The 13,138-nt window shown below is 46.7% G+C and overlaps 1 protein-coding gene across 2 annotated transcripts in view; it reads left to right on the top strand.

Moving 5' to 3' along the window:
* Nucleotides 1-13,138, top strand: part of HAUS8 (HAUS augmin like complex subunit 8) — a 522,213-nt gene that overhangs the window by 449,008 nt on the left and 60,067 nt on the right. For both annotated transcript variants that reach the window (XM_069649216.1, XM_069649215.1), the window contains exons 9-10: nucleotides 1,943-2,084; nucleotides 5,060-5,201. In XM_069649216.1, coding sequence (XP_069505317.1) covers nucleotides 1,943-2,084; nucleotides 5,060-5,201 — 284 coding nt within the window. The remainder of the gene's footprint in view (nucleotides 1-1,942; nucleotides 2,085-5,059; nucleotides 5,202-13,138) is intronic.

Here is a 13,138-nt window from a genome sequence, read left to right as displayed (position 1 = left end):
CCATTTTACTCATTTAGTTTCATTCATTTAATTCCACGGTCAACAAGCTTCTCATGTAATTCCGTACATGTCTCCACACAGCTCCCCCTTTTTGGATGAGGCTTATAGTTCCATGCAGAAGCATTTCAGAATGCATTTTCATGCACACATGTTGGGCTAACAAGATTCCACAGTTTCAACAAACAAGTCTTTCCTCCTTATACGTGTACTTGGATACTTTGTATTTGCTCGCATGAAAACACACACTGGATTGCGGCTTGCTTTTCACTCACTGTTTGCGTTTTCTTAGCTTCCCATGTGATCAGCTTTTTCTCCTGAGGTCTGGGCCTCACCGCCTGCCCCTCAGACACTCTTGGGCCTCCTTCTTAGCCCAGGGGGGCCTCCCTCTGGAACAACCTTCCTGCCTCCCTGAAACTTGAGGAGAACCATCTCCGGTTCCGGAAGCACCTCAAAACCTTCCTCTTTGCTTCTGCTTTCTCTCTCCCTCTTCCCTGCTAATTCTTCGCTGAAACTGCACTGTATCTGCAACTGGGCCACTCTCACCGACCCCGGTCCTGGGCCCAGCCACTCTCCACTCGCACTGCCTCCCTGGCAACCCCTGCACTGCGGGACTGTCTCTGTATCCCTACAGCCCCCCCTTCCCAGCACTTGTCTGCACTTACCTTGCACTTGCCACCAGCTGGCCCTTTTTATTTATTTTATTCTACTTACCTTGTACTGCACTTCCCCCCCCCTCCCTTTCCCCATGCACTTTCTCCCTTCCCCCTACCCCTGCACTTGCGCGATCTGAATGACACCTGGCCTAGTAGGATTGTTGTCCGTCTTCCCCTTGTTCCCCCCCTCCCTGCCTCGTCGCGCCTTGAAACACTTGTGTATAGGTGCGTTACAAATGCCATATCATATCAGGGGAACAATCATCTTCTAAGCCCCGCGTTGGAAGGAAATGGCACACCTCCCGGCTCCCTTCTATGAACTCCTCTGGATTCTAGGAGGCACGGCTCCCTTGCTATGGTTCCTATGGCTGCTTCAGCTTGCAGCCCCTCAGCGGTTCTGCACGTTGTCCTCTTCCAGCTGGTCCTGAGTGAATCTGCTCAGACGGGCTTCCCTGCTTGTTCTCCCTCGAACTCTCCTACCAACTCTCTTCTCCTCCTACAACTCCCATCGTTTTTACACCTGTGGGTGATTAATAGATCGCAGGTGTAGGCTGAGGGTTTGCCTTGCCTGAACCCAATTAAATGAGTCCATGGGACATACCCAACCTTTTGGCCTCTTCTTCGTGTCAGTACCTGAATGGTAAAGGGAGGCAATCGTCATAGCTCCTAGTAATCTCTTCCCCATTCCAGTATTCTATGCATTTCAAGGGGGAGAGGAAAGTGGACCATTTTTGCAATTACCCATGACGTGTTGGTGAAAGCTTTAATGGAACATCTTAAGGATAAAGGGGGATACCATGATTTATTATTAAATACCGTACCTTTACCCTTTCTCTTCCTTTATTTAATCTTTTTGGTATAATGCTGGTTCCTACCCTGCTCTGAAGCCATGGAACTAGATGAACAATATCCTATTACTACTTCTGGGACGAGGGGTTTCTTTTAAGTAGGAGGATCTAGAATACTGTGTCTCACCTAGGGGTCCCTCCTCTCCAATCCCCGCAGTCCTTCCATTCAGGTGATCCTCCCTCGCGTGTCTGCCCCCAGGGTCAGGATCTAAAAGTGATGGCCTTTCTGTGGCCACCTGCATAGAGGATCCAAAGGGAGTAGAAGTGAGAAAACCCTCCGGTTTCTCACATAGTGGAGAAAGAGGACTTTCAGCCTTAACGTATCAAAGATGGAACTTGTAAACCACCTTCTGCCTTGATGTGCCACATACTATCTCTTGCACCTCCCATATTTATAGAGTTTTATGACGTGAATGCGCCATTGTCATTTTGTCTTTTCAGGTGGAAGTTCTTTTGCCATCGACTGCCAAAGACGAGCTATTTCAAAATGAGTATACAAGTTTTGCCACAGCCCTAGATTCCACAAGACATGAGCTGCCCATCAAAAATATTCATATAGAAGAAAGCAGAGTACCCTACCTAGGTAATGCTTTTGCTATATCTTCCTTTGTGTTTACTTTTTGCTACATTGTGATACCTGCAGTTAAAATCTTTGCATTCATTCCCGAGGAAACATGCCACGATCATAGCCATTTCATTATCGTGTGAACCCCTAGGAGGAAATGATGTAATTTCTTTTTTTGCTGAGACCGTACTGTGCTTGTTAACTATCCCCTCCACACAAGTGATTGAGCAGGATAGGGCTATGGCGAGCAGTCTGTTTCCTGTTCTAAGCGTTGGATTCCTAACTCAGTAGCCCATCCGATTTAATTGATTCCTTTAATGGGGGTCAATGATACCATGTTAGTGAAGGCAAGCGTCCCCAACCAGCACGATCCTCCCCGCAATGAGAGACCATGATGGACTCTCCCAGAATGGGAATAAGGCCAAGACAAGTGCGGGTGAGCGTAAATGGGAGTTTATCAATCAGAATGGGGCATGCAAAGAACTCTGCAACCTCCGAGAGCGCTCTGTCTGACAATAGCAAAGACGGGCGTATATATTTACAAAAAACGTCATCAAAACCTACACACTATAGGGGGCACAAGTTTAATGGGATTGGGTGGCGACGGCTAGCTATAGGTGCTGCTGCGATGTGGTTGGCCTTGGCTGGAGGACGTCACTGGTCAGCCTTGTGGGTTGGGCCGAGCCTGGCAGGGCTGCTGGGTTCATCCGGGCAGTGTCGTCGTGCCACTGCGGCCAGTGTCAGAGATGAATATCTTTTCCTGACTTATGTGCCCTAGGCCATGCACACCGCAGTCATTCGATTATTGCAATATTATCTTCTTTAGTAAACCTTTCAATAGGTTATTCTACAGGTTAATGCAACACAGGAGGAATGCACCTTGAGAGGGGTTTAACGGTGATTCGTCAGTACATGGTTACCAGTGTCCTGTTGACCGGGTACCATAGGTCGTGGGGCTAGGTCTCAGGGCATGGGACAGGCGGTACATGTCTTTTGTCTTGTTAGAAGTCGTTATGAATGTGCTGCTGGATGTTGCCATAGTATTGGGTGTCCTAATTTTACAGGGGCCATAAACCTAAGGTGATCCGGTGGGTTTGTGGGGTTTAAGAGAGGGCGCCTTGGATTTGTGTATTCAGGCGGAGGTTTACTACTGGGCTGTAAATAATGCAGGTGGCGGGCCGTGGCCTTGAGTGCTGCAGAGGGGACTACAAATCTTTGAAGCGGCTCCAGCCTAGTTGGGGGAGGTGGAGCAGCGCGGCGCGGGTCTCTGCTCTATCGTCTGGCAGGCTCCACTGGGTGGGAGGGGGAATGGCCTTGCATAGACTCACAAAGGCATCTTCCTCGTGTGTTGCCGATTTGAGGTGAAAGCATCATAAACATTCAAATAACATACAATATTAATTGAGTCATTTCAAATCTCACATCTTAACATTGCTAATGCCTCTCGAATATAGCCAGTCCGAGCACATTATTTGTACACTATGTTTTAACAACTACAGCATTGTGTTATATACATATACATTTGCAGTACGTGAGGTAGTAGTGAGGTTGGTGGAGCACATAGGAAATGACTTGCCACCGTACAGGACGGTAGTGGAACATAAGTGGCTTGGACTTACACACATGGGGGGTGCATTCTCGCGTGTCCTTCTCATGAGCCCCAGTATGGTTGCATTTGTCTTTCCTTGCACCGTACCAGCATTAGTTCGGTTATGGCGTGGGACCGTGGGGTGTAAGCTTTTCAATGAGGCATATAACAAATAACCCCCCGGGACACTTTTATTATTTGCACACAACTGCAGCGGTGGGGGTGCTTCATTGCTTATGCCATGTGAGCATGTATTCTGCCATATCTGTACGTTTTACACATTTTCTAATCAAAGGGGTTTGTGGAGAAAATGCACGTATTGCAGGTAGTTTTTGGCATTAGTATGTGGGAACTTTTGCTTTTATTAAAGGACCATTTTTCAGTTCTCTTTCCACCCAGGCTTTGCTGGCTGGGTCATGCTGTCATGCTGGGAGCAGCGGTACACTGCGGAAGGTGAAATGTTACAGTGTTGGTATCTTACACTAGCTCATGTCCGTCTCGTTCGTGGGAACGGGCTCACAGCGGATCTGCCAGGGAGCTGCGGCTACAGGGATAATTGAAACTCTCCAAAGGTGGGGGCCGCGCTACAGTGCGCCGAGCTCACACCATCTTTATTAGACAAAATGGTTTCTGAGGCCTAGCTAAATTCAATACGTTTGGGCAATGTCTTCAGCAGGCGAGCCATCCACCACCTGGGCCCTGGTGGTAAGGAGGGGACGCCCGATGAGCCATGGCCTTCACCTGGGGAGGGGATGTAGGCAAGGGGGGTCTTTTGGACCAATCATTCCCTACATTAGAAATGTTTGTTCTGCAACTGAGGTGTATTACTTAGCCAATCTACTACTGTTCATAACAGTTATGACGAGTGTGTTCCAGTACCATGCACTTCGCTCCCACTTAATCCTGTTAATTATTACAGTATTTTGAAAATGAGCCACAAAATCCACGTTGATCTAAGACACGGGGGTGATTGGTTTTAAAGTTTCTTGCACAGAATTTGCCTTTCCACAGGGCTCCAGTGAAATTAATCTTCTGTGTGTGGCTGTGCTTTATCATCCAGATGAATTCCAGCTACTAATGGTCTTCGACTTATTCCAGTTTAAGTTGCCTTGCCTGCCTAGCTGCCCAAACCCCAAAATGCCGAGGGATTTTTCACTTTATTTTCTGCTTTGCTAAATCCTGCATCTTGCCCACTATCCACTTACTAGACCCATGCTGCATCACCTATAATACTCACATGTACACTCCACTATAGCTCCCAGTGTGAATAACAGTATTGTATTGTGTGGTGTGGCCCTTTTGAACGTGACTTTTTTTAGCCAGTATTTTTGAAGATATTTATTGTGGGGTTGTTGTAGTATGTGGATTAGGTTGACGGATTCACAGCGATTCTTGTATCTTTTAGATAAATTGCAAAAGCATTTGGCTGTCACTGAATCCCTTTTGGCAGAATTTATGCCCGCCTGGTCCGAAGAAAACGCCAAGACATGTACTGCAACGAGGGAGCTGGAGGAGGAAGCTCTGACAATCGATGCAGATCTTCCAAGGTAGTTTTTTCCATTCCTTTTTTTACTAAAGTTTACTTGTGTTGGCGATAATTCCAGGTACTCTATTATTGAGATACTTTCACTCTTCAGTTTAATTTTGCATGTTTCAGACATGCATCTGTTCCTATGTTTGCAGTGTGTGCAATGTCGTTTTTTTGTCCTTCTCAGAGCCTTCTTTATTAAAGGCACTGAAGCCACTGGCATTAACTGAAATATACTAATTTAACCCAATGTGAAAGTGTTGGTACTTCTGTACATATCCTTACATGCGTGTTACCCCATCCTCAAACCCCCTTGTCGCCTCAGCTAAAAGGTATATTCTTAAATCGCAGTTCGATGATCGGAACATCTTGCAAGCTGAAACTGGATCCAGCATCATAGCACCTGTCATGTTAGTCTCCATTGCTCTGCTACCGATTGGCAGAGCTCCTTTTGCATTTCAATTATTTAGAGGAACGCCTTATAATTCTCCTCAGTTTTTTTTTTACTCTGTTTGGATTCATATTTTTTTCATACCTTTTTTTTAAAAATAAAATCATGACCCTTGCAATTTTCAATTTCTGACCTTCCTCCTTTTTGTTTGAGGCTTATGGGGTGTTTTACTCCAGTTGGTAAAGGCCACCTTTGGTGCCTGCTTAGCCACCAGAAGCTGAAAAGTCACCGTTTTCTACTTTTTTTGAATTTTTTCAAATAACCCTCTTGTAGGTTACAGCCAATAACCAAGAAAGTGTTTACAGTCCCTAGTAATATTCTTTCCTCGGACGTTGATATCTCATATTTCACAGAAATATGATGCGTCTTTGCAGGCAAAAACCAGGTCTGTAACTCGGATATCATTCTGAAATGAACAAGCCTTTAGGGTTTCATTGTCAATCTGCAAAATCTTATGGAGGCATAACTAAAAATGTAATTAAAAGTCAGAAGAGACCACCATTTAATTATGAGACATGTAGTGTTTTACCAACTTTCAAGGCTGCGCTTCAGCCTCGTAATTCATTTCGGCTGTTGGATATTATTTTACCCAGATATTGTCAGCTGAAAGCCCAGATGAATGTTGCATATCCACTGTTAGCTAAATGGTACTGATAGAGGCCGCTTCTGCTCTAGCTGCATGGCAGTCTTTTGCAATTTCCTTTCTTTGCAGTTGTTTTGCACCAAGGTCACCTAATTCTCGCCTGTCCTTTACTGTACTTCCTATAGATCCTGACTGTGACTATTTCACTAATCAGGATGTGACACCTGTTCTCTGAACCCCACAATTAGCAGTTCCTGGTAACTGGGAGCATTTTCTATTTACATGGACTATTTTTGTAATACGTATGTCTTGAAAGTCTGAATTTAATATTGGACTGGAAGGCTCCTATTTCCATCGAACCTTTAATGGAGCAAACTTTAGTAGATGACTGTTGCCATCTACTAGAGTTATAAGGTGACAACACAACCATCCTGAAGTCAGACAGACCAGAAGTCCCTACACTTCCTCTTTTAGTTGGAACACCAACATCAAGTCTGAAAGAAAAATATATTGAGGGGACAAAAAGAGATGGAAATAACATTATAAAAAATACAGGCCAATCATAATGTATCACCATTGTAATACAACCTGCAAATACAAACCCCAACTGAAGCCAGTATGCACATTGGAAATGCATACTGCCTAAATGTAATGACCATATCCTGACTTCGGTAGAAAATGAAACTGTCTTTAATACAATTCTTGTTAGGTCCATAAAGACTAGGAAAATTCCATTTGTGGCAAGAGTGGAGGATCATTTGAACTGTAAATCTAAAGCATGAGGAGCAAAAAGCCCAACATTACCAAGTGACTCGTGCATATCTATTTTGCACCCATTTTTCAAGAATGGGATTGACTTTATTGGAAATGTTTTTTCTGAAAGAAATTGCCATTGGATTACTCACTGGTAAGGGAAGTGGACATGGATATAAGAGAATAGAGTTGGTCCTGATTGAAAGCGAAATAATACATGCCAAAAAAGCAAATGTAAGACACAAGACGTAGGACGAGTTTCCAGGCAAGAGTTAAGTGACAAGCTTTGGGCCGAAGATACAAGAGTGTCCGTGCAGGGTGGTCAAATGGAGGGATCAGGAAGGCTAGACAATGCAGATGAGAACCCAGATCAAACCTTCTCAGGTGACCTGCAGAGACCACTTGAACTTTCCCCATTAAGCTCCAATGCCATTACAAGTACTCGTTTGAAGGGGAAATCCAATAACCAAGGCACTGACCTTCCAACTTCAGCTGTACAGAGCGATATGCTCTTGCAGCTTTTACATTTTGAGGTGCTAGTAAAAGTACTAAACAAAACGGTCATCTACCTAATTGTATTACTCGCCCAGAGTGCACGGACAGTCATTAATCACCAGTGCAATTACGGAGCCAATACTTTAAACGCAGGTAGACGACGCAATGACTTACAACCACACGCACTCTTAGAAAATAATGAGCACTTATACGGCTATTTATCAAAGCTTGGAAGCAACAAGTGATAACACAGAAATAAATCACAGAAAAAACAGAGAATTCAAAAGAAAATACATCACCGTGGGCGTAACTGAATCCCTCATCTCACCAGAAGCGGCTGGAAGACCCCGATAACAGCCAGGCCGAGAGCACAACAGCCCGCAGGTATGTCGGACGGAAGCGTCCACCCTCCGACTGAGGTTCAAGGTGGTCAGACCCAGGCTTATTGCGCAATGCGAGCAAAGCAAGAGGTAAGCAGTGCAGCCAACTTTTCTTTGTGCTTTGCTGTGATTTGGCTATGGCCTCTTTCAGGAGACCGTTCAGGCATTCACACATCCCATTTGCTTGCGGATGGTAGGCACAGGAGAATTTATGTTGAATTCTCAGCAACGTGGTGATGTGCTGGAACATCTCATTGGCGAAGTAAGGGCCATTGTCAGGCCGCAGGACCTCACACACACCCCATCTTGGGAAAACTTCCCTGACCAACTAGCCGCTCTAAGGGCTACAGGATATGAACAGGATCTGCCTCAATCCGCCTGGAGAATGGGTACACACCACTATCATGTGGTATCCTTGACACACTTGGGTCATGTCAACATAGTCGGCATGTAAATACCGGAAAGGGCCTACTGGTCGAGGTATGGCTCCTCTCCAACTCTCAAGGTTTGCCCTGCTCTATATGGCTTGCCAGTCAAGCAATTACTTCAGCCACATGTTCTGCCAAGTTAGGACAGAACCATGTTTTTCCAATACAGGCAGCAATTACCTCTTTTCCGGTGTGTTGGGTTTTGCAATTGTGTCAGTGCAGTGTTCAATAATGCTAGTGGCATGACCACTTTCCCTGTGTTATTCTGCCACCATAGGGCATCCTTTGGAGATACTGTACATTCCTTTTTGGTCCTCAACTCTCTTCGCTAGGTGCAGCTCCCTGCAGTTCCATAATCTGTGTATCCCGCAGTGCATTGTACCCTTCCTTCAGTACCATGTTCCTGGCACAATCTTGAGCATTTGAAGCTGTCTCCATTTCCAGTAGCTCCCCAAAGTATGCTTCACATTTTACCTCAAAAGCTGCTGCTTCGTTTCTCTTTGAGATGGGATCTTCCCCTCTAGTGTGTGCTTGGCACTTCACTATCGCTACCCGTGCAGGATAATCAATTACTTTGATCAGTTTGCCCAATAGAAGTGCATGAAGTACTGGTGCCCCGTCTGCCCTCCGGAATCCTCACCTGATCCATCGTGACAGCCCTGAGTGCACTGTGGATGTCACATTGGCAGAGTCAGAGTATACTGTCACTTCCTTGTCTCTGCTGTGTTCCAATGCTAGTATTCGGGCCACTAGTTCTGCTGCTTGTGCTGAATATTTGCAGCTACCTCACTCGTCCCATCTTCTTTCAACCTTACTACTGCAGTTCCTGTATGCCTGACCCCATCTGTCTGGTCGATAGTTGACTACCCGTCAATGTACAGCATGTTTCCCCCTTGTAGGACATCTGCTAGAGAAATTGTGGGGTTGACCAGTTTGCACCTCACTATCTTCAGTGAAGCATTAGATAGCATCACCTTGTACCCTGATGCTCTTTGTGCAGTCAAGGTGCTCTTTGGCTTCTGCAGTATCGTAAAAAGGGCGTGTTCCACGTAAAAGGTGGCAGTGCACCCCAGGGTTATTGCTCCTGACTTCTCCACTGTGAATGCAGCCGCTGTCAAAGCTTGTTCGTACTGATAATGTCCTCTCATTACTGGGTCAAGCTTCCCACTGTAGTAAGCTATGGGTTTGTGTCCCATGTTTGTCTTCTGTGACAGTTCTGCCTACATCACTACACCATTTTGGGAGATTGTCTGCCCAATGTACAGCTCCTCTTTTTGACAGTACTGTAGCTTGCCCTTGTCCACCTTGTAGCCCTTGTCAGCTAACACGGTCAGCATGTGCACCGAGTTCTTCCTACACTGATCTGTCTTGCTGAAAATCAAAATGTCATCTACGTATTCTAACACTGTGCTCTTCATCTGTATATTGCATAAGTCCAAGATAACAGGTGACTCGCAGTACCCTTAAGGAAGTCTTGTATGTTTCCACTCCCGGTTTCTATACATAAAGGTAGTCAAATATTGTGAGTCTGGGTGTAGTGCTACCGAGAAGAATGTATTCTTCAAATCAATGACTGTGAAGCAGGCAGCTTCTGCCGGAATGCTGCATAGGATTGTCACTGGATTTGCAGCCAGAGGATACTCTGCTTCTACAATTGGTTAAGAGGCCTTAAATCCTGGATAAAATGCCACAAACCCCCTTTCACCTTTCTCACTGGGTACACCGCTGTTACATCGGGAAGCTGATAGTACAAGAATGCCTCTCTCTCAGTGCTGCAATTGTCTCATACATGCCCTCATCTGCCTCTTTTGTGAGTGGGTACTGTTTCACCCTTGGTAAAATATCTCCTGGTTTCAGTTTTATCTTCACTCCCCCATGCTCTTTAAGAGCCCCACATCACATAGGGACTTCTTGTCCATAGGGTGCTGGGCACCTTTGCCTGATCCTCTTCACAGTATGGATGTGGCGCTTCCAGCACCCTTGCCATCTTCTGTGGTACCGCTCTGTAGTGTATCCTTAACCAGGAAGTCATACTCATCTCGAACACCATCTCAGTCTCTAACCTGAATAGATCTTTGTCTGTCACTGTGGTCAACCTGCACCCTTCTGCCACTGTGATCACTGCTCTCCAGCATCATCCTGTGTCGTCCATCCCATGTACCGCTATCCAGTCTTCTCTCGCTATCACTGCCTCAATTTCTATTGGCACTATTGTTCCCTCTTCCTCGTCCAATGGTATCTCCGGCCTGAATAGGCACTCGTTTGGAACCCGCCATATTTCCCCTGCAATGCCTTGAAACCATGCAATAGCAATGTCAGTTCCGTACTGGAACATCTCCTCGTCCACTGGCAAAGGTATCCTCCATCCACAAAAAGCTTGAACAATCTCTTAGATTGAGCATGTGTAGTCCTGGTGTGGAGCGCACTATTCCATTGTTTTTGAATGAAATAGTCATGTTTAGCCTGCTCATAATGTCTCGCCCCAGTATGTTTATAGGTGTCTGTCGAGCTTAGAGTAAAGGCAGAGATAGATCATGTTCTCCTATAGAGAGTGAGATATTGTCTGTGAAAGGAACCACTTCCCAAGCCCCAGAGACTCCTGGAGTGTTCATGCTCCTTCCCTAATGCAGGCCTAGTTGTCCCTGTGCCTACGAGAAATGAAAGTCTCATCACCTATCGCCACCCCTGTGCGAGGTTCCTCCGCAGGTTTGGCTGCGATCGACAGGATGGGACACATCAGGTTAGTCTGTGGGCTGTCCTATTGAGGGTATAAGGACATCCCATGCCCAGTAAAGGGGTTGTTCCCTACCATGGTAACGCCTCCAAGTTGCCTAATGGGAATCATTGCCATGGAGTCCATTTGTGCTGCGGTGTCATTGCTCTGTATCTGTGCCAATTGCTGTGTATTCACGCGAGCCTGTTTTGCTTGCAAATACTGTGGTACTGGGGATGGCATCTGTGTTATCTATTGCATCTGCGGTGCTTGTAACTACACTTGTGGCAGCTTGTAACTACGCTTGTAATAGTCATCCTGATCCCCTTGGTATGGATGCTGGCTCTGTGCTCCCCAGTTCTGCTGCATCCTCGCTGCTCCTACATACTCTCGAAATGTGTCCTATCTGCCCACACGTCCAACACTGTGGTGGCTCCCTCCCTTGCCCTTGGAAATCCCCTGAAAGATCTCCTGGGCCCTGCTGCACCTGCTGTCCATACCCCCAAAACCCTCCTGGAAAACCCCTTTGGTTGTGATGCTTCTGTGGTCCGAACCCGCCTACTCTCGGTTGCTCTCCTCTTCCTCGAAACCCTTGCTGGGTGTTCCCTCCCACCCCATGAATCCTCCCCCCATGGGCGGTGTGAACTACTGTGACTGCTGCCCCTTTGGGGTTGGGCTGGTTAGTACCACCCCTTCCATTGCGTACTTAGTTGTTTCTGTACTAGCTTTGCTTCGTCTGTCTTCCTGTCCTGTCCTGTGCCTTTTTCTTGAGCTTCTCTTGCCATCTCCTACAATGGTGCACTATTGTGAGCTGTATTTCTGGACAACCTTTTGCGTCCATGCCTACCAACTTCCTTAAATGCTTCTGAACGGGCTCTGGCAGCCCCTGGCATAGTATGTAATGAAATATTGCCGCTGTTTTATCCCACGGTTCTCTAGTTTCAAGGCGCCAAAGCTCTTGAATCTCCTGAATATACTGCACAGGGTCTTTGTCTTCCCTCATTTTCCAGGACATAATACCCAGACACATCAGACATTGGGGCATTTGTGTCCTGAATGCTCGCCATACGGCAGCTCTGCTGTTTGCAAATGGTGAACCATCGTGCGCCCTGTTTTGGGTTGTCCCCCAATGGAACCCCGCCCTCTCCCATACATCATCAGCAGCGTCCCCAAGGATCGCCACTAGAAGCACCTTTATGTCTACCACTGCTAACCTATTTCCCGCTGTCATCCTCTCAATTTCATAAATCCACTTCCCAGCACCCGCTCTTAATGAGGGCAGCAATACACCTCACATTCTCCTTATCAGTGTGTTTCCATGGTATATGCTGAAATCGCACCCCTCGCCTCTCCAGTAGGGGCATCTGCGTAAACCCATCCTCCCCATGCATGCTTCTATTCAGTCTGACATGTCTGTTCTCGCTTTCGATGCCTGCATGCACATCTATCGGTTCTAGTATGCCTATCCGGGCACTGTCGTCATATTTCCCCTTTAACCTTCCCCTTGAGCAAGTTATGACTGAATCCCCCTTCCTTCATCCTGGGAGGTCTCTAAGCCTGTCCACATATGTAGTGACGTGACTTAGGGTGTGCAAGTCAATCGCCAGACATGTCTGCTCATCTGAGCGGCCCCCTCCTGTTCCTTCTGTTTGTGTTCCGTGCTCCCAAGTAACCCGCTTGTCTGTCCCTGTCCCCGTGGACTGGGACCGATATGCCTCCCCGCTCTCGTCCCCACTGTTACGGTCTTAATTGTCAGAACCCAAGCCCATGTTACTTCAAAAATCATCTGCGAAGCTCAGTCTCCTAGTTGTCAAGTATGTGTTGGGTTTCAGGCTGAGGTCAATATCCCTCAAGTCATATCTGCTGCCTCTACCCCTCCCCCCCAGACTCCTAGGCCTGCTCTGTCCCTTTCTGTGGTGCTCCTGCCCTGTTAACTCGTGCTATCTGGTTTTGCTGGTCTGTCCTCAAGTCTGTCGTTTCCCCTGTCTAGTGCCCCTTGTGTCTTTACCACCCTTATTGCTTGCTCCTCATCGTTGCACGTGCACTCCCATGCCAATCTGTCCACATGTAACTTCCTGTGTTCCCTCTCAATCAACTTGCGTTTTTCCTGCTCTGCTACTTCCCTCTGCCTCTCGAGCTCTTCTAGTTCCCTT

Source organism: Ambystoma mexicanum, chromosome 1p (genome assembly GCF_040938575.1).
Source record: "Ambystoma mexicanum isolate Mex_15411 chromosome 1p, UKY_AmexF1_1, whole genome shotgun sequence".
NCBI lineage: Eukaryota > Metazoa > Chordata > Amphibia > Caudata > Ambystomatidae > Ambystoma > Ambystoma mexicanum.
The sequence above is the reverse complement of the archived record's forward strand: the minus strand, read 5'-3'. Positions and strand labels throughout refer to the sequence as shown.